This window comes from Gopherus flavomarginatus, chromosome 22, assembly GCF_025201925.1.
Source record: "Gopherus flavomarginatus isolate rGopFla2 chromosome 22, rGopFla2.mat.asm, whole genome shotgun sequence".
Taxonomy (NCBI): domain Eukaryota; kingdom Metazoa; phylum Chordata; order Testudines; family Testudinidae; genus Gopherus; species Gopherus flavomarginatus.
In genome coordinates this window covers 17,109,425-17,133,799 of record NC_066638.1, presented here as the reverse complement: position 1 = coordinate 17,133,799, position 24,375 = coordinate 17,109,425, and the positions used below count along the sequence as shown (strand labels likewise).

Genomic DNA, 24,375 nt, shown 5'->3' with positions numbered 1-24,375 from the left:
AGCATCGAACTCTGCAGCCTCAGCACCAACTTGGCTGCACATCCCACAGCACTTCACATCCTCCTGGCAGCACTCAGCGCCCCACGCGGGCCAGGTTGGCACCATGGGCAGGAGCCTGGGGGGGTGGGGTACGCTTGGGTAATGGCCGCTAGAGCCCAGAAGCCATCTCCATGGCAACTCATGCTTTGCAGTCTGCCCAGTTATGTTATTACTGTAATGCTTAGCAGCCCCCGTCGCGGGCTGGGCATGGCACAAACACAGACCAAGATGGTTCCTGCCACTGGGCATACAATGCACGGGAGAGCGGTCCCCCACCCAGGGAATCCTGCCCCATTTGGGCCCCATTCGGAGCTCTCTGTAACGGATCACAGGGCTGGAAGGGAGGGGGTCTCCCTCTGCTGGCTGGGCCCATCGGCAGGAGAACAACCTGCTCTGCCGGGTAAAGGAGCTTCTCCTGTAGCTCAGGGGGTGGAGGCCTGTGCTGAAGAGCCCGCTCTGTTCTCACTCATAATGTGGGGGCGGAAGCAGGGTAATTGGATGTGACTGTAAGAGGTGTGAATGTGTCTTTGGGCAACCCTGGTGGGATGCAGAGGAATCTTTCAGCAGTACTCCAGGCTGTGCCCTGGCACCACATGGGGACACGGACATACTGGTCTCACCTCTGGCTGCTCCTGGTCCCTTGGGAGATTTGGCTGGATGGTCCATATGGGTCCATACGGCTCCATTCTCCTACCTGCTCCCCAGCAGCTCCTGGTGTCCGGGTTGTTTCTCTCTTTCCCCTTGTTGTCAAGTGAATTTGGTGCAGGGGGGAGGTGTTAGCTGGATGCCACTGGCAGGTGAAGTCCCAGCATGGAGCAGTGCAGCAGCCAGCTTGCCTCTACCCACCATGTGCTCCCACAGATCAGCAGGGGTGGGGCTTGGTCTCTGCTGGGCCTGCCAGCCAGGGGGCTGACAGTGCCAGTGGAGCTGGTAGTGCTGGAGATGTGGACACGCTAGGAGCTGGATTAACAGATTTTAAGGTCATCAGGGACCATTGTGATCATCCAGTCTGACTTCCAGCGTAGCGCAGGCCAGAGAACTGCAGCCTGTAGTTTCTGCATCAAGCCTGTAACTTCTGGCTGAGCTAGAGCAGATCTTTCAGACAGAGACATCCAGCCTGGAGTCAAAGATTTCTGGTGATGGAGAATCCACTACAGTCTCTAGCTAAGGGCTTGTCTTCACTGCAGTTGATTTAAGTTATAACTTGAGTATTGCTCCTAACATAACTGCCATCTTCCCACAATCCCTCTTCACTTGGGTGCAGTGGTACATGGTGCTCAAGTTGGCTGGCACAACTTGTCAGCTGGTAACACAACCAGTCTGTGCAAATCAAGTGTTTGTTTGCAGTGTGGCTTCTCTCACCTGAGCTAGGTTGACTCGAGGAATTGTCACGTGTAGATACGTTGAGTTAACTCCGCAGTGAAGACAAGGCCTAAGTTGCTCCAATGGTTAATTCATATCACTGTTAAAAATGTGCACCTGGTTTCTAGCCTGAATCCATCTTGCTTCAGCTTTTGGTCCCTGGATCTCAATATGCCTTTAATTGCTGGATTAGAGCGGTGTCTGCTGTCTCAGTTCTCCTCCCCTTTGAGATCCGTACAGACTGGGATCAAGTCACCCCTTAATCTTCTCATGGATGAACTAAATCAATTGAGCTTCTTTAGTGCCTCCCTGGCAGGCAAGTTTCCAGACCGTGGCTTGTTCTCACAGCCCTTTTCAGAACCCTTTCAAATTTTTCAACATAATTGTTGTCGTGGGGACACTAGACCTGGACATGAGATCCAGGCCACATCCAGCCCCTCCCTTCTCCATGCAATACTTCTCTGCTTATATGACTAAGGATTGTGTTGCCTCGTAGCTGCCCCATTGCACTGGGAGCGCCTGGCCAGCTGGTTATCTCCTGGGACCCAGAATCCCTGTCAGAGTCCTGCTTTCTGGTGGCCCCTTTTGTAAGTGTGACCTGTCCTCTTTGTACCTTGCTTTGGGCTAGTAGGACCCGTTGTTCTGCTGAGCCCACCTGACCTGTGAGATGTCCTTCCAGAGCATTGACAAAGCGATTGAATAGCGCTGGGCGAGGTCGGGGCTGGCGCCCCAGCAGCTTGCAGACTGGCACCTGGATGGAGATGCATTTTGGTCACTGCTGACGTGAGCTGGATTTGAACCAGACCTCACGTGCTGCAAGCACCTTTCAGCGGCAGGGAAGTCTCACGCTTGGCACAGTGCTCAGCTTGGTCCTGAGAGCAAACACCTCCCTCTTCACGGAGCTGACAGGCACTCTGCCCATCAGACACATGGGACCGCCCTCCATGCAAGCCCTGCCAGCTCCCTGCTGAGCCTGAGGCCTGTGGTGTGCAGGCATTCCTGCTGTGCTACCCCTGAGCTCCACCTCCATGCGTCACCCGGCCTCCCGTGACTCCTAACTCACACTCCACATACACACGCCAGCTGCTGTAGCCCGCACTCCCTGGCTGAAGAGAAAACTCCCCCCCACCCCCCAGGGCCTGGCCCGTCCCCATGCAGCGAGGGGAGGCAGGGCCCCACGTCTGTCTAGACCAGCAGCTGCCTCCCACCGGTTCATCTCAGGACACATGTGAGGACGAGCCAGGAGCCCTGCTGTGTGCGGTCATGGCCTCTCAGGGGGAAGCTGTTTGGTTAGGGTGATGTCTCCAGGCAGGGAATAGCGAACGGGAGGGTGTGGGGGAGGGCTGTGCACCCAAATGGGCTCCTCTTTACCCCAGAGCACAGTGCCAGTCTCTCCACCCCCTTGCTGGCTGCCGTGGGAACAGGGGTTCCCGGGTCCAGCTCTGCCAGCCGAGGCACAATCCACCCTGACCCCAGGTCCTGAAGCCTGCCTGTGGGGGAGCAGACAGTGCCCCAGGAGGTGGGAGGGAACACTGGGGCTGGCTGCATCACCCTTTCATTGCGAGTTTCCTTGGCCTGGTACGTTGGGGACCAACCGCTCAGGCTGTCAGGACAAGCAGGCAAAAGGAGCCACTCCTGGGAAGTGGGAGGCCATTGGTCAGGGGCCGGGCAGCTCTGTGGGTAGTTCTGGTCGCTGGCTTTGTACCTGTTCCCAGCTCTCAATAGCTCGTATGGCTTGGGCTAATCCCAGCCCTTGTGCTTGGCAAAGAAACCAGGAGCCTCCAAAGGGAATGTAAGTTGAGGCACTTAACTCAGGGCTTGGCTACACTGGAGAATTGCAGCGCTGGTGGTGGGTTTACAGCGCTGCAACTTACTCACCGTCCACACTTGCAAGGCAAATACAGCGCTGCATCTCCCTGGCTGCAGCGCTGGCTGTACTCCTGCTCTGCCTGGAGTATAACGACTGCAGCGCTGGTGATGCAGCGCTTCTCCGCCAGTGTGGCCACCTAAAGTGCTGTAATTGGCCTCCAGAGGTATTCGGAGGTATCCCAGAATGCCTGTTCAGCCACTACCAACAGCGCTACAAATGCTGCAAATGTGGCCACACTGCAGCGCTGGTAGCTGTCAGTGTGGCCACACTGCAGCCCTTTCCCTACACATCTGTACGAAGACAGCTGAAACTCTCAGCGCTGTACAGCTGCAAGTGTAGCCATACCCTAAGGCTTTGTCTACACTACACAGCGTTTAGTGACAAGGCCGTGTGGACACAGCCGCCTCGCTAAAAGTCGGGCAGTGTAGCCGCTGTTTGTCGGCACTTTTGCAGACAAAATACTTCTACCCCCAATGAGCGGCGTTTGCATTGTCGATAGGAGAGTGCTTCTGTTTACACTGACACTTGCAGCGGCAAAACTTTTGTCTTGGGGGCGGGGGGGGCTTAGCACCTCTGAATGACAAAAGTTTTGTCACTCAATTGCCAGTGTAGACTTAGCCTAAGGCCTTAGCTACACTGGTGCTTTACAGCGCTGCAACTTTCTCTCTCAGGGTATGGCTACACTTGAAACTTCAAAGCGCTGCCACGGCAGCACTTTAAAGTGTGTGTGGTCAGAGCGCCAGCTTTGGGACAGAGCTCTCCCAGCGCTGCACGTAAACCACATCCTCTACGGGTGTAGCTTGCAGTGCTGGGAGCCGCGCTCCCAGCGTTGCGGCACTGTTTACACTGAGGCTTTACAGCGCTGTGTCTTCCAGCGCTCAGGGGGGTGTTTTTTCACACCCCTGAGCGCGAAGGTTGCAGCGCTGTAAAGCACCAGTGTAGCCATGGCCTCAGGGGTGTGAAAAAACACCCCCCTGAGAGCAGCAAGTTACAGCACTGTAAAGCGCCAGTGTAAACAGTGCCCCAGCGCTGGGAACACGGCTCCCAGCACTGTAAACTAATCCCCAAGGGGAGATGGAGTACCTGCAGCGCTGGCGCCATGACCACACTCGCACTTCAAAGCGCTGCCGCGGCAGCGCTTTGGAGTTTCGAGTGTAGCCAAGCACTAAGTGACTAACTTTCCAGAGGTGCTAAGCCCCACAGCTCCTCCTGCCTTGCAAGGGGGCAGGGCTCAGCAGCACGGACAAGCAGCCCACTCCCACAGGTGCCACAGGGTGGATGGATGGGCCGGCAGGTGCCCAATGTTAGGCACCATATTTGCAGAGTCTGACCCCAGGCTCTGGCACCATTCCTGGCCCTGCGGCTGGCTAGCCACCGCGTCCTGCCCGGGTCCCAGCAGCAGGGTGCTGGGCAGCACTGCTCCAGACAGTGTCTGTCTGGTCAGAAGGGTGCTGAGAAAATGGATAGCTCCTTCCAGATGCAAATTGCTAGTGAAGCCACTCATCAGAACAATGGGTCCGGCTAATCCTTTCACAATGGGACTAATTGCTAATCAGACCAATTTCACACTGGCTGTTTCCCTTGACAATGAGGCTCCTTGGAGAACAGCTGGGGGGAGGGAGGGAATGGGGCCCGTTTCCCTGGCAGGCATGTCTCCCTGTGCTGGGGGAGGGAGGCACCATTGGGATTAGCGCCTTCTCGCTCTCTGGAGTGTCTCCCCAGCCCCCTGGGGATGTGGGGCTGATGGAGCTGGCGTGAGGCAAGGCACATGGGATGGTAGCTGGGGACTCTGCTGTGCTGGGAAACCCGCCGGCAGCCTTCTGCAGGGGCCTGCCTGCCTGTGTGCCCCTCCAACCTCCAGCTCCTAGGGCAGCTGCCTCTCCCACCTCCCTCTCTGCTCTCTGCACTGCTGGCTGCCGGGACCCTCCTAGCCAGGTCCAGAGCCTCTCCTCAGGAGCTGGCTGCCCAGGGCTTAGGCCTGTGCACAGTGCTGTGCAGGCATCTGCTGCTGTAAGCGATAATAGCCTGCCCACTGCTGTCTATGTCAGCTAACATAGCCTAGCCTGGCAGTTCTCCCAAGGGCTATTTCGCCTGCAGCCACCTCTGAGGTGGAGCACAGCACCTGTATAACAGAGCACAGCAATGCCAGTCAGCAGTTTCGGACAGGAAGTGGTGCCATGCCGTCAATAATGACCCCAGGTGCAGAAGCTCCCTGAACATTTCACTTGGCCAGCGCCTCTAGCCCCACACTGGTGTTTTCCTGGATGCTGATGTGGGGAGCAGCTCCCGCTGCTGGGTCACCTGCCGCAGCTTGCTCTGCCCTGTCCATTTCTGGCCGGGTGCAGAGCCACCTGCTCCCCGAGCTGCGGCCCCCAGGGCTCTCCCAGCCGACTCGGAGTTGTGCTGGGGGAAATCGCATGCCAGCGACTCCTCGGGCAGGCCGCGCTACACATCACGGTTCCCTCCCATGGCCTGTGGCTGTGTGATGCTAGGGTGACCAGATGTCCCGATTTTGTAGGAACAGTCCTGATTTTTGGGTCTTTTTCTTATATAGGCTCCGATTACCCCCCATCCCCATCCCGATTTTTCACACTTGTCTGGTCACTCTATGTGGTGCCTTGCCTGGTAAGAGCTTTGTGTGCCTGGCCGTCAGGGCAACCAAGTGACTCCTTGGACATGCTCACTGTGTGGGGGAGATGCCTGTACTTCCCCTGCAGGAGCCCCTGGGTCCTGCCAAAGGCCGAGGGCCCATTGACAGCCTAGCTGTCCAGGAGAGATTTCTGCCTCAGCAAGAGAGTCGGAGCAGGGACAGCGTCTGACGGGAGAGGGGCTGGTGTCCAAGGGGCTCAGGCTGACTGGAGATCCGGGAGGGGCTGCATCAGTGAGAGGGAGCGGGTGTGAGCAGGCAGGAGGGGGGCAGCGGACTAGGGCAGGCGGCAGCGACAGGGAAAGCTTTGGCCGTCATTGCTGTGTCTCCACATGCGGGTGTGAGGGGGCAGGAGGGGGGCTGCAAACTGGGGCAGGCGGCAGCAACAGGGAAAGCCTAGGGTGTCATTGCTGTGTGTCTCCACGTGCGGGTGTGAGGGGGGCAGCAGACTGGGGCAGGCGGCAGCGACAGGGAAAGCCTAGGGCATCATTGCTGTGTCTCCACGTGCGGGTGTGAGGGGGCAGGAGGGGGGCAGCAGACTGGGGCAGGCGGCAGCGACAGGGAAAGTCTAGGGCATCATTGCTGTGTCTCCACGTGCGGGTGTGAGGGGGGCAGTGGACTGGGGCAGGCGGCAGCGACAGGGGAAGCCTCAGGTGTCATTGCTGCGTCTCCATGTGCAGGTGTGGTTTGTGTTTGTGGCTCATGACGAACCCGCTGATTGAAGCTGTGAGAGGCAGTGTGGACTAGTGGTGAGCGCACAGGTCTGGAAGCCAGGAGCTCCTTGGTTCTGATGTGCCATGTGGCCTTAGGTGAGCCCTTCCCTGTGGCCAGACTTCGGATACCTGCTGTTGGATGGTTAATTGGCTGGGGTTACTGCATGTGCAACATACCTGGTCTGTGCCATGTCTCTTTAGCACTCAGTTTGCTTGCAGGAGCAGTGCTGGCCCCAGCAGCCAGTGGCCCAGCCTCTCCCGCCCCCACTGACTCCCCCAAACAGCCTGCCCTCGCTCCCTGCTTTGGGGGCTGGCCAGAGCTGTTTGCCCGTGGCAGAGGCATTGCTAAGGGCTGAGCGTCTCATCCTGAGGACGCTGCTGTGGGTAGGAAGCAACCGTGCTTCTTCCAGTCCATTAATTAAGCTCCGTGTCCCCGCCCCCACCCCCGCACGCTCTCCCTGCAGAGCCCAGCTGCCCTGCCACAAGTGCCCACCCAGACGCGGCAAGCAAAGCGCCCCAGGGCTCTAATGAAGCAGAGTTCTGGACACAGTCGGCACTGAGTCCCCGGCTCGGCTCAGCTCAGCCACAATTAATTGCTGTTTCCTTCTTGTTCTTAATAAACCTTCTCTGTGGAAGGAAGCAGAAGCCTCCCAGCACCGATTGGCACTAAGCTGCTCCCCTTCCTGCCCCCTAGGCTGGTCCCTCGATCTCAGGCAGGGGAGGGGGAAGCACCCCGTCCCAGCCAGTGCTGCAGCCTCCCAGGCCTGCTGCCAAGTGCGGATGGCTTTGGGTGCCAAGTTCAGGGAGGGAAGAGATTTCCAATTGCTGGAATTGCCTAAAAAAGGAGAAAGGCAGCGACTGGAAGTGGAAAGCCGAAGCCGGGGTTTCAGAAAGGTATTTGTGCGAAGGCCCCGTCGTTAATGCTGCAGGGGAAGCTACGGTTCCCTCTGGCCTCGGTGTTACCTTTCAGCCACCCGGCTAAGCACCTAACCCAGCCAGCAGCGACTCCCTGTCCACATGAGGGAGGTGGCTTTTCACACACTCCTATGCCACATTCTGATGTCTGGCTGAAGCCCTGGGGCACCAGCGTCTCCTGCATTACTGCTTTGCAGAGATGAGTGAGACGTGGTGGCCTGGGGCTGCATTGGTGCCGTTCCCAGACCCCAGGCTCTGCACCCACCCCGGCCCCCTGCTAGGTGCTGGCAAGGTGAGCAGGCGTCTGCAATTCCCCATACATTGTGCCACACCTGTCCCAGTCACCTCTTCTGAGGCAGGTGGCAGTTCAGGCAGGATCCCTGATTTATTTGGGGATTGGTCCTGCTTTGAGCAGGGGGTGGGACTAGATGACCTCCTGAGGTCCCTTCCAACCCTGATATTCTATGATTCTTGCTGCGTGTAGGGGGCAGGGCCCCATCCTGCCAGGTGCTGAGCGCTCCCCACTCCCACTGATCTCTGGGGGAGCCAGTGCAGGGACAGCTGCCAACACGGTTGAAGCATGTTGTGGCTGGAGCTGCGTGGCCCAGATGGTGCCTGCTATGGGGCTGCATTCTGTGCTCTTGGGCCAGACCATCCCCATGCCTGGCTCCCAACAGAGCAGCACCTGAGAGGCATCGGGACACTCGGGATCTGTAGTGGGGGCACTAGTGCCCTCCTGGGGACCCTGCCCTCTCGTCAAAGCAGCGGTGCACAAAGGCTGCTGGCATGCCTCTCCCCTGCACCGGGGCTGCCGTCACGTGTGCCTGGCATGGGTGGTAGTGCTGTGCTGCACAGCGCAGGGGGTACTGCGGGAGGTGCTGCCAGACTGAGCCCTCCCTGCCGAGTGCACCGAAGAGGGACCCCGCCACGCTGGGGGCCAAACGGGGCAGTGCTGGGGGCATGTCAAGGAGCCAGCTTGGCAGAGCTGCGCGGGGAGAGGGGTGGCATCAGTGCCTCCAGCTCACTGTATTGCCAGCTTGCTGCCCTGCCCCAGGTGTAACTGCGGCCCTGGAGAATCCAGCCAGTCAGGGGCGCTGGGGGTGAGGCCAGGGAGAGGGAGCAGCCTCAGCAGACGCCTGGGAGCAGCTTTGGCATCAGCCCCTAGAAGCATCTGCTGAGGCCCGGGGAAGGGCTGGGTGGCTGCGTGGGTCTGGTCCGGTGGGGGAAGGGCAAGCTGGGCGAGCCAGTGGGACTGAGCGTCCACTCCAGCATGGAGGTGCTGGTCCCTGGAGCTGCCATTGCCTGTCCTGTCTCCCGCGGAGCGGGGCGAGCTGAGCATCCCGCTGTCAGAACAATGGGCAGTCCACCCACATCCCTCCCCTTCCCCCAGCACCCCTCAGCCCAGAGGAGCTCCCGGCTCGTCCCAGGCGCTGCAGTGTACCTGGCCTTGCAGCCGCAGGCTCCTCTGCCCTCGCCTTGCCAGGGAAGGTGGCATGGGACGCTGGCTGGAGCTAGCAGGGCACAAGTGCATGAAGGCCCGTCCTTGCAACCTGATGCTGGTCAGAGCCTGCCTCTAGTGGCCTGGGCACAGAGCCATTCTCAGTGGACAGGCATCCACACCATCAACAGTGCCAGGCACCTTGCTGGCAGCATCAGGAGGGAGGCCGAGGGCTGGGCGGGCTCTGGAGACTGGACTTTCCTCGCCCCTCGAGACTGTAGTGCATTGATGTGGCTATTGGCAGAGCTTGGCCTGGCATTCCCCTGCCGAGGGGGCGCTGTATCCTGCCCCTGCCGGAGAGGGCGCTGCGTCCTGCCCCTGCCCGAGGGAGAGCTGTGTCCTGCCCCTGCCGGAGGGGAAGCTGCATCCTGCCCCTGCCCATGGGGGTGCTGCGTCCTGCCCCTGCCCATGGGGCCGCTGCGTCCTGCCCCTGCCCGAGGGAGAGCTGTGTCCTGCCCCTGCCAGAGGGGAAGCTGTGTCCTGTCCCTGCCCGAGGGGGCGCTGTGTCCTGCCCCTGCCCGAGGGAGAGCTGTATCCTGCCCCTGCCGGAGGGGAAGCTGCGTCCTGCCCCTGCCCATGGGGGTGCTGCATCCTACCCCTGCCCATGGGGCCGCTGCGTCCTGCCCCTGCCCGAGGGGGTGCTGCGTCCTGCCCCTGCCGGGGGGGCGCTGTGTCCTGCCCCTGCCCGAGGGAGAGCTGTATCCTGCCCCTGCCAGAGGGGAAGCTGTGTCCTGCCCCTGCCCGAGGGGGTGCAGCGTCCTGGCCCTGCCCGAGGGGAAGCTGTGTCCTGCCCCTGCCGGAGGGGAAGCTGCGTCCTGCCCCTGCCCGAGGGGGCGCTGCGTCCTGCCCCTGCCGAGGGGGCGCTGTGTCCTGCCCCTGCCCACGGGGGCACTGCGTCCTGCCCCTGCCCGAGGGGGCGCTGTGTCCTGCCGCTGCCGGAAGGGGCGCTGTGTCCTGCCCCTGCCGGAGGGGAAGCTGTGTCCTGCCCCTGCCCGAGGCGGCGCTGCGTCCTGCCCCTGCCCAGGCTCTAGCAGCTCTGGGGATATGACCCATAACTCAGGGTTAGACAATGAAGCGCCCACCCCTTTGCAGCTCCTGTCGGAAGCTCCAGGCCATCTATCCCTGGGCACCAATGCCCTGATTAGAGGGTGGCACGTGGTCCCTGGACTGGGAGCCTTGCCTACCCCAGGGCACTTTGTGCTGTTGCTAGCAGCAGTGGGGCTCTGCTGGTGGGAGCAGCACGAGGAGCCCGGGCAGACGGTCATTGGCGTTGCAGTCAGGGCATGAGTTAGCCTCTCTCTGCCAGCTATTGCTGGCGTCTGCCCAGCAGGGCGCCTCACACTGCTGCCGCGGCAGGGATGGTTCGGGTGGCGGCGGCAGGAGAAGTTTGCACCGTGTCCCTTGTGGGGCCCAGGCTGCAGAGCACAGGTGCACCCTGCATCTCGCTCAGCGCTGGGCATCAGGGGCTGACGCAGCCTGAGGAGCCACTGTGCCAGCGCTCCAGGAGCATCTCTGCTACTGTCGGCCAGGATGGGCCGGGCTGTTAGCAACAGCACAGAAACATCACCTGGTGGGACAGGGATTCCTCGCGGAACAGCTCTGACAGGCCTGGGGGCCAGCCTGGGTGAGGGCAGGAGGGCATGGCTGGCTCGGGCACCAGGCACTGTGCCAGCAGGCAGAGGGGAGGCTGGAGTGGGGCAGAAGGCCGAGAGAGGAGTGGGGGGCAGGAAGCAGTGGGCTGTGGAGCTGGATGGGGGCAGAGGGATGGGGGTAAGGAGGGAGGCAGAGCGACTAGCCCCCTAGGTGCTCTGGGCTGGGTGGGGCGTGTCTCCCTGCTGCCAATGCCTGTGTGGTTCCTGGGGACAGCCAGCAGGCTGCGAGGGAGCAGAGGGCCAAGACGCTCCTTGCCCATGTGCCCCACAGAAGCCCCCAGCAATGGCAAGTGTTTCTCGCCTGCGTGCCCTGGCCTGAGCCCATGTGCAGCAGCCTGGCCAGGTGGCACTGGGGCTATTCCGTGCTGAGGGCAGGCTGGGAAGGGGTTAATGGCCAGCCCGTACCTGCAGTTGCATTTTAAAGATGTGAAATTAAAGCCCGTAATTTATTCTCCCCACACGCGAAGGAGCAATTAGTTCTAAACACGGCTTAATCAGTCAGCGCGAGATTGATTTCTGTAGACTTGGATTTGGTGGCTGCTGGCGAGGAGCCAGGCTGGGAGCAATCTCCAAATAAATGAAGTGCGGAGAAGGAAGCCATTACATAATATGATGGATGGGCCCGGAGCTCGCACGGCTCCTCATTAGTATGCCACTCGAGTCTGGCAGCCGCACCAAACTTTCTCCCAGGCACCTTGGCAACTTCCTTCTCCCCTGCCCCTTCCCCCAGCTGCACTGGGGCTAAACTCTTGCTGCCTTCCCCAGCACACTCAGCTGAGGCTCAGGGCCAGGACAGACACCTGGACCAAGGAGCCTGTTCAGCGACAGGCAGCCCTTCTGCAAACTCCTTGATGTTCCCATCTCTGGTTTCCAGCTGGCACAGAATGCCCCCTGCCCAGGCCTTAGGCCTGGTCTCTTCCACCCTCAGCTCTGTGCATTGTGCTGGGCACTGGGCCTCCTACAGAGGAACCACCTTTATCCCCATTTCACAGACAGGGAAACTGAGGCACAGCCAGGCACATGCCTTTCTCCAAGGTCACAAAGTGAGTTGGTGGCACAGCAGCACGTAGAACCCAGGAGACCTATCCTGGTCCTTCCCCTTCACCCCAGACCAATCTCTGAAAGGGGCACTGTCATGGTATAATTCCCCACTCTGAACCTTAGCGTCCAAAAGATGGGGTACCAGCATGAATTCCTCTAAGCTCAATTACCAGCTTAGAACCTGTAGCGCTGCCACCAACCAGGAATTCCAGTGCCTGGTACACTCTGGTCCCTTCAAAACCGTTCCCGGGGACCCCCAAGACCCAGACCCCCTGGATCTTAACACAAGGAAAGTAAACCATTTCCCTCACCGTTGCCACTCCCAGGCTTCCCCTCCCTGGGATACCCTGGAAGATCACTGTGATTCAAACTCCTTGAATCTTGAAACAGAGAGGAAAATTCACCTTCCCCCCTCCTTCTCTCTCCCCCTCCCAGACTCTCTTTGAGAGAGAAAGTAATCCTAACACAGAGAGAAAATTAACCTTTCTCTCCCCCTTCCCTCCTTTCTCCCCACCAATTCCCTAGTGGATCCAGACCCAGTCCCCTGGGGTCTCACCAGAATAAAAAAACAATCAGGTTCTTAAACAAGAAAAGCTTTTAATTAAAGAAAGAAAAAACAGTAAAAATTATCTTTGTAAATTTAAGATGGAATATGTTACAGGGTCTTTCAGCTATAGACACTGGGAATACCCTCCCAGCCTAAGTATACAAGTACAAATTAAAATCCTTCCAGCCAAATACACATTTGCAAATAAAGAAAACAAACATAAGCCTAACTCGCCTTATCTACCTAGTACTCACTATTCTGGACATATAAGAGACTGTATCAGAGAGATTGGAGAGAAACCTGATTGCACATCTGGTCACTCTCAGAACCCAGAGAGAACAACACCCAAACACTAACAGCACACACAAAAACTTCCCTCCCTCAAGATTTGAAAGTATCCTGTCCCCTGATTGGTCCTCTGGTCAGGTGACAGCCAGGCTCACTGATCTTGTTAACCCTTTACAGGCAAAAGAGACATGAAGTACTCCTGTTCTATTAACCCTTAACTATCTGTTTATGACAGGCACTCAAGGCAGCAAGGGGGCAGAGGGGCTCATTAGAGAGCAAAGCACAATCCCCACCTGTCTGGTGGGGTCAGGGGTGAGGCAGCCTTGGGGAGCATTCATCAGGCCACCTCCCAATGGCCTGGTTTTCTTTAGCGTCCCCACAAGTGACACATGCTATTGGCAGCTGCAGGGTGCCTGCTGGGAATTCCATCGGCAAACTCCCCCAAACTCCTAGGAATAATCCCCGGGTCACAGAGTAACACTCCCCACCTTCCGCGTGCGTCATGCCTGGACTTCTCTGCTGTAGCATCAAAGCATGGAGTGTGAGCAGCAGGGCGTGGCCCTGCCTGGTGCTCCCGCTTTCAATAGTGTCAGAAACGCACCCGTGGGTGAGAACAGTGCTGGCATGGCACAGCTGGGGGAGCTGTGGGAGTCTCCCACATGTACATGTGGCTTGGGCAAGCTTGCGTGTTCTCTTCCCAGGGTTTGGCTGCACCCTGGGAGAGTCTAATCACACCAGCCCTGGTGGGCTGTGAACGCAGAACCCAGGACACTCCAGCATCAGATGGGCTCCTGCAAGCAGGCAGCACTGAGGTGGCTGCAGAAGCACCTGGCACCAGGATTCAAAGGTGCTGCTGAGGAAAAATCCGGGTCGGATACTACCACGCCCATGCCTGTGTACCATGCTGTCCTCCTCAGGATGCTGCAGGGGAAGGAGCCACTCAGGGGGCTCACCCTCAATAGCTAAACTCTGCATTTGTTGACAGGAGAGATGGGCCCGAGACATGAGCTCCAGAACTCACATGCTCTGGGCTTCGGGCGAGTCAGGACCACACCTTGTATTTAAGGGGAGGATTTGGGGGTGGGATTTGCCATGCTGGGGAGGGGATCCCCGCAACGGTTTGCAAGCAGCCCTTGTGCCAGGTGTGTGATGCTGGGGGATGCGCGCCCTGCCCGCGGGCAGACTCCGATCCGCGTGCAGCATGCGGCTTCCTGCTGTGAGCGGAGCCCAGCTGGTTGCCTGCTGGCCAACTCTTCACGCTGACTTGCTTCGAAGAGCTGCCATTGGTGCCATGGAGCCAGTCCCCAGGGGACATGTTGTGTCTGCTCCGGTGCATTCAAGATGGCTGGGCTGACCCTTCCTGCATGTGGGGGTGGCTCCCGATTTGCTGATACAGATGATGGGCTGAGGGAATTGGAGGGAGCTGGGCCTGAGCCCCCTGGACTGTAGCATCCCCACTGCCCCGGCCTAGGACTGGGCCAGGAGGGACCCACTCACCCTTAATGGGTAACCACACACCTCCTGTGGGTGGTGTTCTGGTCCAGCTAGTGGCATTGAGACCACTTGAAGTGAGAGATAAAAGGAGTCTGCTCACCAGCCTTCACTAGCAGCCAGGTGGCTTTTAGCTCATGCTGGCGAGAGGGATAGCTCAGTGGTTTGAGCATTGGCCTGCTAAACCCAGGATTGTGAGTTCAATCCTTAAGGGGGCCATTTGGGGAACTGGGGTAAAAATCCGGAGATTGGTCCTGCTTTGAGCAGGGCGTTGGACTAGGTGACCTTCTGAGGTGCTTTCCAACCCTGATGTTCTATGATTCTATGCAGAGGCTCATGCACTGAGGTCCCCGGTTCAATCCCACCCGCCGACACCTGGGACCTGTCAGCGTTACACAGAGATTGAGCACAACTAGGCTCCTAGCTGCAAGGTCCATGAGCCTGCAGGTCTCTGCAGCCTGACTTGCTGCTGGGGGCTGAACTCCCCGCAGAGCCAAGGCCCATCCTAGGCCAGGCCCATTTCTCAGATCTGCCCCCTCTGCCAGAAACACAGAGCCCCAGGATACTTCTCAAACCAGACCCTTCCTGCCATGGCACATGCCTCTCCCTCAGGGCTGACCCATCCTGCGTGTGGGGGTGGCTGTGTAGTCAGTGGGCTAATGCGCTGCTGGAGGGCATCGGACACTGTCTAGAATAGAGCGAGTCCAGTGCCAGCCTAACCCAGAGGCTCACCTTTGCCCTGGGCCGCAGGGCGAGCGATGCAGGAGACAGCGTGCAGTAGCTTTGGAAATGTTTTCTTCATGGTGTGAAGGAGGTGCGGTGTTCGCCATGAAATAGTAGCCAGGGCTGGTGAGAAGAGTCTGAAGCCAGCCCAAGCACAGGTACAGGGAGTCCCTGCCCACCGGGGGGCTGGGAGAAAAGGTCTTTCTGCCAGGCTGGTGAGAGACTGGGCACGTGCCTGGCGTCAGTGAGGCAAGCGGGATGGATGCGCTGGGTCTGAAGAGGACTGTGCATGGGCTGTGCTGCAAAGGAGGCCCTGAAGGAGGGCTCCAGGAATCTGTGCTGGGGGAGTGGGATTGGGAGTGGGACCAGGGAGCCCTTCTTGCAAGGCCCCGGTTGCCAGAAACTCAGGGCCTGGTTCTGATCCCAGTCACACTCTGACATCAGTGTCACTCCATCGGCTCCAGCGGAGCTACTCCTGATTTACACCAGTGTGAAAGCGGAGTCAGGCCGAAGAGCTGTTCCTGTCCAGCAGCCTTTGTGCAATGGGTTGGGAGTCTCAGTGCTGCTCCTGGGGGGCAGCCCCGCTGTGGCACAAACAGGTCCCTTTGCTGCAGCCATAGCAGAGAGGCCAAGGACTGAAGGTGCCATGGAGAGTGAACTCCCAGTGGCCCTCGCCCAGCCAGGCCGAGGTGTACTGGCGGTCTGGGGTGAAGGATGGAAGAATTCCATGCACTGCTACAGACTAGGGACCGAGTGGCTAGTCAGCAGTTCTGCAGAAAAGGATCTAGGGGTTACAGTGGAAGCTAACGGCATTTTGGGCTGTATAAGTAGAGGCATTGCTAACAGATCGAGGGACATGATCATTCCCCTCTATTTGGCATTGGTTAGGCCTCACCTGGAGTACTGTGTCCAGTTTTGGGCCCCACACTACAAGAAGGATGTGGAAAAAATGGAAAGAGTCCAGCAAAGGGCAACAAAAATGATTAGGGGGCTGGAGCACATGACTTCTGAGGAGAGGCTGAGGGAACCGGGATTGTTTAGTCTGCAGAAGAGAAGAATGAGGGGGGATTTGATGGCTGCTTTCAACTACCTGAAAGGGGGTTCCAAAGAATGGATCTAGACTGTTCTCAATGGTACCTGATGACAGAACAAGGAGTAATGGTCTCAAGTTGCAGTGGGGGAGGTTTAGTTGGATATTAGGAAAAACTTTTTCACTAGGAGGGTGGTGAAGCACTGAAACGGGTTTCCTAGGGAGGTGGTGGAATCTCTTTCCTTAGGGGTTTTTAAGGTCAGACTTGACAAAGCCCTGGCTGGGATGATTTAGTTGGGAATTGGTCCTGCTTTGAGCAGGGGGTTGGACTAGATATCTCCTGAGGTCCCTTCCAACCCTGATGTTCTGTGATTCTATGATTCTTGCAACACCGCCGCCGTTGTGGGGGGAGAGGCTCCTTTACCCCGGCTGTCAGAGCCCTTGTTAAGTCCCCGGCTGCCCAGGTTAGTGCATGTCAGAGCAGGCGTGCCCTGCTCCTGCAGTGCATCAAAGGGAGATGGAGACAACCCCCGCAGCTCTTCCCAGCCATAGATCTCAAAGCACTTGTATCAAGGAGTCAGTATCATTATCCCCATTGTACCAATGGGGAAACTGAGGCACGTAGTGGGGCAGTGACTTGCCCAAGGTCACCCAGCAGGCCAGTGGCAGAGCAGGGAATAGAGCCCAGCTCTCAGGGGTCCTAGTGCAGTGCTTACTCCACAGGCACCATAGGGAAACCACTAGCCCCGGGGCAGAGGCTCAGGGGACTCTCACTGACAGAGGCTCTTCGTTCTGTTGTCTCCGCAGAACTCGATTCGGCACAACCTGTCCCTGCATACCCGCTTCATCCGCGTGCAGAACGAGGGCACCGGCAAGAGTTCCTGGTGGATGCTGAACCCCGAGGGCGGCAAGACCGGCAAGCCGCCGCGTCGGCGCTCAGTGTCTATGGACAACAACAGCAAGTTCCTGCGCATCAAAGGGAAAGCCAGCAAGAAGAAACAGCTGCAGGCGACTCAGGAGCGTGGGGAGGAGAGCCCGTCCTCTCAGCAGGCCAAGTGGTCTGAGAGCCCTGCCTCCCACGCCAGCGATGAGTATGACGCCTGGGCCGACTTCCGGACACGGGCCAACTCCTCGGCCAGCACGCTGGGCGGGCGCCTCTCCCCAATCATGTCCAGCCACGAGCCGGATGAGCTGGAAGAGGATGACGGCACCCCATCCTCCCCGCTGATGTACCCCAGCCCCTCCAGCACCATGTCTCCCTCCCTCAGCAGCAGGTGCTCCGTGGAGCTGCCCCGGCTGACCGACCTGACCGGCACCATCAGCCTGAACGAAGGGCTTGGTGAGAGCCTGCTGGACGATCTGCAGGACAACTACAACATGAGCCCTTCGCAGCCGCTGCCCTCGGGCAGCCTCAGGCAGAGGAGCTCCAGCTTCACCTTCAACTCCAAGTGCTCGACGCTTGGGGCAGCCACCAGCACGTACTGCGGGACCATCTACAGCCAGCCCGCCATGAACCTGCTGCGGCGCCTGCCCATGCAGACCATCCAGGAGAACAAGCAAGCTACCTTCTCCCCCGCCGGCTCCTACCGGAACGCCTCGCTGCAGGACCTGCTCTCCTCCATCTCCTACGCGCACAAGGAGAGCATGGCTCAGGGCGAGCCGCCCATGGCCCAGGCCAGCGTCCTGGCACCGTCCCGCAGCCACAGACAGAGTGCCCTCATGTGTGGAGGCGGGGAGCTGGGCTTGTCCTCTTACCCCGCCCACTCGGCCTCCCTCATGAAGAGCAACACTTTGTACCACCCGTCACCAGCCAGCCACCACCCTGCTGTCAGCAACAGTGCCTTACCCACTCCTATCAGCCTTCTGAGCTTGCCTAGTGACTCCTGCAGCCTGGCAGCCATGCCCCACCACGGGCATCTCCATCCCTACGTCAATACCCAAGGGGCACACATGAGCTTGCTGGATTCCCTCCAGGGCCCTTACCAAGGGGTGATCCACCCCCCTGTTTTGGGCCAGGACAGGTTCCCAGCAGACCTTGACCTGGACATGTTCAACGGCAGCTTGGAGTGCGACGTGGAGTCCATTATCCTCAATGACTTTATGGACAGCGACGAGATGGACTTCAACTTCGACTCGGCCCTGCCCCCGCAGAACGGCCTCAACATGGCCACGCTGCCCAGTGCCCCCCAGCCCCCCAACCAGAGCTGGGTGCCTGGCTGAGACGAAGCCAGACGCTTCCCACCAAGGAATCACCTGGGGAACAGTGACATGGACTTTTTTTTTCTTTCTCTTCTGCCTTTATTTGTTCTGATGGGCTAGAGCCATCTGTTAAACCTGAGAGCCACCCTGAGCACAAGCCGCAGGGTGACAGAGCCGTCCGGGCGCAGGACACAGCCCCGCCAACCAGTGCAGACCTGGGGTTCACCCGCATTGATGTGTGCACCAGACTAGCTAGCTCAGGCTGTGCTGGGGAGCCCCAGGCCCACTCCAGTTCTTTCCCTAGCACATCGGGTGTGGGCACAAAGGCAGCTGGAGTCCGTCATGCCCTGTCCCTCCTCCGCCCTTAGCGAGGTTCCCAGGTGAGGCAGTGCAGAGGCTGGGCCCAAGGCATTTGCATTTGTCAGAATAAGCTTTCCAAATGGCTCCACCTTTTGTGCTCGTTTGGTTTGGTTCTCCTGGCTAGCTACAGGGGGTGGCAGCCCTGGAGCAGAGGCAGAGTGACTGCAAAGGCCCAGGGCAAAGGTTTCCAGGGCAGCTGCAGCCATCAGGAGCGGTTGGCTGGCTTCCCCCAGCAGTCAGCGCTAGGGTCAGCCTGCAGCCCCTTCCACCCACTCACCCGGCAGCAAACCAGTGGATTTCTGTGTACTGTTTAAGCCTGTTCTAGAACCTGATATAACCCAGGGTAGCTGGAGAGCCAGGGAAAGCCTCTGAACTCTGGAGCTAGCAGCTGGGGCTGCCTGCTGGCAGCACCCACGCGCACGGGGCTATCTCCAGAGTTTGCTTCTGGATTCTGAGCCAGTTTGATCTCAGCCAACTTTGGGGATGGCCACATTTTCAATCATCAGTGCCTGCAAAAATCCCAACCCACCGACGACTGGCAGCTGTCTGCATAGAACATGCATTGTGCCATGCACAGTCGGTGCGTGCGTGGGCGGGGGCACAGGCGTGCATGCCCTGAACTGGCTTTGCAGGTGTGTGTTTTGCAGGCCCAGGAGCCTGTGTGAGGCTCTGTTGGGAGGGGCATGCTGCTAGCCTGGATCCCTGCTGGAGAGGTAGGCGGGGGAAAGTTGAAGGGTGGGGGGGGAGTTATTTATTTGATTTTATGCACTCTCTTGCCATTGAATAATCACCTTGTTAGAAGAGCAAACGGGCGAGCCGTGCTGGGAGCTGGGGAGGCAGTCTGCAGGCAGTGCGTGCTCACGGGAGATGGTAGTTAATATCAGGGATGTGCAGAGGGCTGGGAGATGATTGCAAAACCTGGATCTGGCTTGTGATGCAGAACATCCCCAGAGTTTGGGGTGCTCAGTGCCAGGGCACTGGACCTCCCCATTGCACTTGGGGTTCAAACACCTGCCTCCCTCTTCAGAGCTCACTGTGCCCCTGCATTTTCAAGACCAGCAAACCCTTCCCTCCCCCGCCCCAGGAGTCGTATGCAGGCTCTGGGCAGGTGCCCGGGGCTGCCAGGCAGGGGAGAGGTGCTATTGCTGCCCACAGCAGGGAACCACTGGGGCTAACTGTCAGGCAGCCTGCTTTCTGAGCACTGCCCACCTGATCTGGGCTGGCCGGGCCAGCTGTGCAGAGAGCACGGCGTTTGGGGAGGATCCTTCCCAGTAAGTGAGAAGGGCCCAGAAGAGCTAGGAGTGGCTGGCAGCTGCAATGCAGGCACCACTGGGCAGTGGGCTGTGCTGGCCCCATGCCGTGCAGGAATCCCTACCCATCGGCTTGTGTTCAGCAACCACCGGCCTGAGGCAGACCCAGAGCCCCAGGGCATATCCAAACTGCCCAGGACCTTGTAGACAGTCCCTGGCTCTCAACAAGTCGAGCCCAAACACTGTCTGAGCTCGGGCTGGAGCCCTTCGTTGGGGATCCAGCTCCTCCTTAACCAGGGCCCGGCTCCTGGCTCTGAAATGAAGACACGTGTTGTTTCCGCTGCGCTTTGCTCTGCGATCCCCGGTTGTTGGACCCTGAGCCTCTAGCAACTAGGGCGCAAACCCCTGGGTGGGAACCGAGGTTTCTGTGAACTCTGACTGTAGGACACAGGCCTGGCGCTTCCCAGCAGGGAGGAGGGATATTTGCCCCCAGATGATCTTCCAGGGCCCCAAAGTATAGTCAGAGGCCAAACTATGTAGTGAGCGACCCAGCGCTGAGCAGTGACAAACTACTGACGCCAGAGCCAAATTTTATTGTCTTAAATTCCGAGATTCCCCGGGTCTAACCAGGCCTGGGCTCCTGGAAGGCTGGTTGTGTTTTAAACAGCAGTCTCCAGGGACCTCAACACACACACCAAGAAAGGGACTCTAGAACTGGCCCTGGCATAATCCCACGTAGCTGGGAACTGGGGCTCCCTGGCTCCGTGGGGCAACCAGGGTTCTGTGGCCAGGTGGTGTAGGAAGTGCCTGGAGCCTCCTGCATTGGCCCATGGAGCCTGTGGCTCTGTGGTCTGGATTCAGGCTTGTCCCCCACAGGAGCAGCCAGCACAGGCACATCTGAAAGGCAGCATAGATCCCAGCTGCTGAATGGGAGGAGATGGTCCCTGTCCCTACGTAACGTGAAGCCCTGAAGGGTGTTGCCCTCCTCCGTGGGGCTGTCCCATGCCCCTGCCCTGCAGCCCCCCTCCTTTCTCTGTGAACTGCCCAGAAGCACCAAGCACTGTCTGGCACAGAGAAAGGGATCGGTTTGTTAAAGTCCCCATCTCTCTCTCGCACCCCTCCAGCAATTCTCCCAGCCCCCAGCATCACAGCCGCTGCATCTTCCAGGGGCCTGATGAAGGCCATAGGAGACCTAGCAGCTGCTCCTTGCCTGGGGCAGAGTGGCGCCCTGCGGTGGGCATACGCCATGTCCTCTCGCCTCACCAAGCCAGGATCTATCAGGTACCCGGCGTGTGTCTATGGTGAGAAATAACAAAGGAGCCCATTGATGTACCATTGATGATATTTGCTCCAGGTACATAGAGGTCGTAGTCTATTTATAAAGACATTATTACCAATTAATTATGTTTACATTGTTGGATCATGTACAGAATTTAATATATTCTATTCTAGATATTCTTTCTCAGAGGCTTTTTTAAAAATTATTATGATTTGGTTGATAGCATACATTCATCCAGTCAGTTTCGACACTCCCATTCTGTTTTCAGATGTATTTAATTCATTGCAGAAAGAAATCGTCAATGACAGATGGGTATGAAATACCCAGCCCCCTCGCCCTGCCCTAGCCTGGGGTAGAGAGGGGGGGTGTGGCAGGGTGCTTTGCTTACCATGGGGCTGGCGGCTGCAGGGCTGGGACCACCTATTAGCACCAAGGGTGTTCGGGGAGCAGTGCTGCCCTGTGTGGGGGAAAGGAGGGAGCTACCTCCTTCCGAACACCTGATCTTCCAGGCACATCCCCAGCAACACGATAGAGGATGATGCCGTTAGGCACTGGATGGCATGTGCCCCGGCACATGGCATCAGGCGGGCACCCCACCCGCCCCTCCCAGCACCAGCCACACGCTTGGGGCTTTGGATCCGGCATCAGTGCATCACCCTCCCTGGTGGCAGGGCCAGCGGCACAGGCTGGCATAATCCTTGCCAGGCTTGGCTTTGCTGCAAAGTCTCTGCTCCTCTCAGGTGCTTTCGTTCCTGCTTTGGGAGAGAGGGGATGGAGAGGGGAGACATGCCATCATCTGGCAGGGAACCTAGCCCAGGGGAGGCCTGGTTCTGTCCTGGGGATGGAACAGGCTCACGGGGGTGCTCAGTGCCCAGTCACCACTCCTGCTTTCTGCCAGTCTCAGGGACTCTCCCTGCTCTCTGCAGCCAGGGCGCCTCTACCTGCCCCTGCCCCAGCCCCTGGAGCTCAGTGCCAGCTGGGCCTTTCAGCTTACACCCCTCCCCCCAAGGAGATGGGAAGAGGGACAGAGATGCCCAGGGAGCCTCTTGGCCTTGCCCAGCCCTGATTATCTGTCGGTACTGAGAGGAGGCAGCCGGAGGCCTCAGTCAGAGAAGAGCTCCCCCCACCCCCGGCATTCCCTGTGCCTGCTCCCCTCGCCCCACCTCGCCGTGTGTTTGACCTGGGATGCCAGCCCCAGGCACGTCGTCTTGCGAAACTGTCTGTGGTTCGTGACCGTGGGGTTGTTGTGTTTACGGTGGAGTTGTGTTGGTAAGCATTGTGTGTGCCGTCGTTGTGCAGTGCGAGGGGTGTGGTGACAGGCAGGGAGCTGGGCAGGGAGACCCAGCGACACCCACGCCCTCAGCCCCAGGTCTGCGCGGGGGAGTTTCGGTGCAGGATGGGAGGAGCCTGGGCAGGAGCCAAGGGACCTGTGCAGCACCCCGAGTGCCGGGGGGAGCGGAGAGGAGGGCTGTGCGTCTGGGCCAGGGCTGCTCGGGGATCGGGACGGAGACGGGGGTAAGGCACATCAGGACGGATTAGGTCGGGGAGGGTCAGTCATTCCCTTGCAGCTCCATTTCCCTCCCGGCCCTGGGCCCCCGGGCTCCTGTATGCAAGGGTCAGACGATACGTGCACAGGGTTGGTCTGGCCCCCTGCCCCCCACCTGTGTAGAGACTGGGGCTGGAGAGCTGCTCTCCCCGGTGGAATTGCTGCAGTTCTGACCCCTGTCAGGGGCTGCCAGCAACCCCCCACTGCAGCTGGGTGGCATGGGGCTGCTGACGGCCCAGCGCGCTGTGAGCTGGCTCCGTGCTCTGGTGCTGTCTGCGCAGGCCCACGGCGAGGAGCCGCACATGAGTCTCGGTAGACCGAAGCTCTCTGTCCTGTGAGCACACGGCTGTGGTGTCTGCACTACACAGGCTGTTGTCATGTGGCTTGGCCATGAGTCCACGTTTAAACACAGCTTCGGTGTCGTGTCCAGGGAGTTCTAGAGACAGCTGGGTGGCCCTGCCCAGCCATGCTGGGACTTCAGTGGCCATGTGCCAAGCCACCAGCCACTCGGCTCCTAGCATGGCTGGGAGCACAGAGAAGGAGAAGGCCAGTTCTTTGATTTGAAGGACTCAGGGAGGTTATTTTAAATCTCCCTCAGGACGTGGGTCCCCAAGCACAGCCCATACTCAACCCCCATGAGAGACTCCTCTTCTGGACTTCCCACCCAGTTCCCTAGCACACTGTCCCCCTTTGCCCCGTGCTCCCAGCCTGGCTCCCACATCTGGCCTGGTGGGACCTGGCTTCAGTGACTCAGTGACGGGCACACAAGCCAGGAGCAACCTGATAGTGGAGCTGGCTCCCCAGAGTGACTGGCTCCAGCAGTTTGCTTTATACAGATGTTTCAGTTCATTCTTTCCCTCATATTTATAACTGTACAGACTTGGGGGGAGGGTTTCGGACAGGCTGTTATCTCTCACCGCACATATATTGTAGGCAATGTAACCTTCTTGATTGTGCTATTAGAATTCGTGTATGTGGCAATGTAAAGAACTGTGTATAGTGCATTGTACAGCATATTTTCATGAATAAAATTGTTTTAAATATTACAAGTATGGCCAGTTGACTTCCATGCTTGTGGGTGCATGTGTGTGTGTGTTTGCAGGTGCACATGTGTGCACATGTGTGCGCGTGCATGTGCGTACCCCTGTGTGTGTGTGCAACAGATGGAGGGGTCAGTGAATGTAGTGTACCAGAGGGGGCGTTGGAAGGTTAAAGTGGGGCACAAGTATAATAATCAATACTTGTGAGCTATATTGTTTTGTTCCTGGCAAACACACCGAGACGTTAGATAAAAACATTGACGCTCTTGCTGGAAGGCTACAACATCACACAACTTTATTTCTTAGAATTTAGAACAATAAAGCACAGGAACTCAAAACCAGAGAACGAGAAAGCAGGCTGCTCTCTAAAACAGAGAGGCCCAATTCACCCCAGCTAGCCCTAAGCTGGCTGGCTGCAGACTGACTCTGATAGACCCAGATCTCCTGCTTCTCTCCAGGTCTCCCTTGCCTACAAGCAGACCCAGGAACCCCCTTAGAACGTAAAGGGATAGCTTACACGTTAACACATTTTACAACACACCTTGGCTATCAAGGAGCCCATGTGACTCTTGGGCACTTGGAACTAAAGACCAAATGGAAAGTCAAAGGAAGGCAGGACTTCCAAAGTCTCGGTGGCCCTGCTGGACCCTCCTGGGGCAATGAGATGGTTTCTACAAGTGAACATCACTACTGCCAAGAGGTTCAGGTGCATGAAGGCTGTGCAATCACTGGACACAGGACAAGTACAGAATGGATCCAGATCTGCCACTTGTCTGCTGGGCCAGGGCACTGGGGAAGGAAAATGGGGTCTCCAAAACCCCAGAGGCTGGGCTGGACTCCTGAGTATCAGTGTGCCAATCACAAGACTGGGCAATAGACGAGAAT

At 58.4% G+C, this 24,375-nt stretch overlaps 1 protein-coding gene across 1 annotated transcript in view; it reads left to right on the top strand.

Annotated features, from left to right (window-relative positions):
* The window catches only part of FOXO6 (forkhead box O6), a 104,571-nt gene extending 81,131 nt beyond the window's left edge, over positions 1-23,440 (top strand). Inside the window, exon 2 of the mRNA XM_050932315.1 lies at positions 16,624-23,440. Within this exon, the coding sequence (XP_050788272.1) occupies positions 16,624-18,036 (1,413 nt within the window). The 3' untranslated portion in view covers positions 18,037-23,440. The remainder of the gene's footprint in view (positions 1-16,623) is intronic.
* The last annotated feature ends 935 nt before the right edge of the window (positions 23,441-24,375 follow it).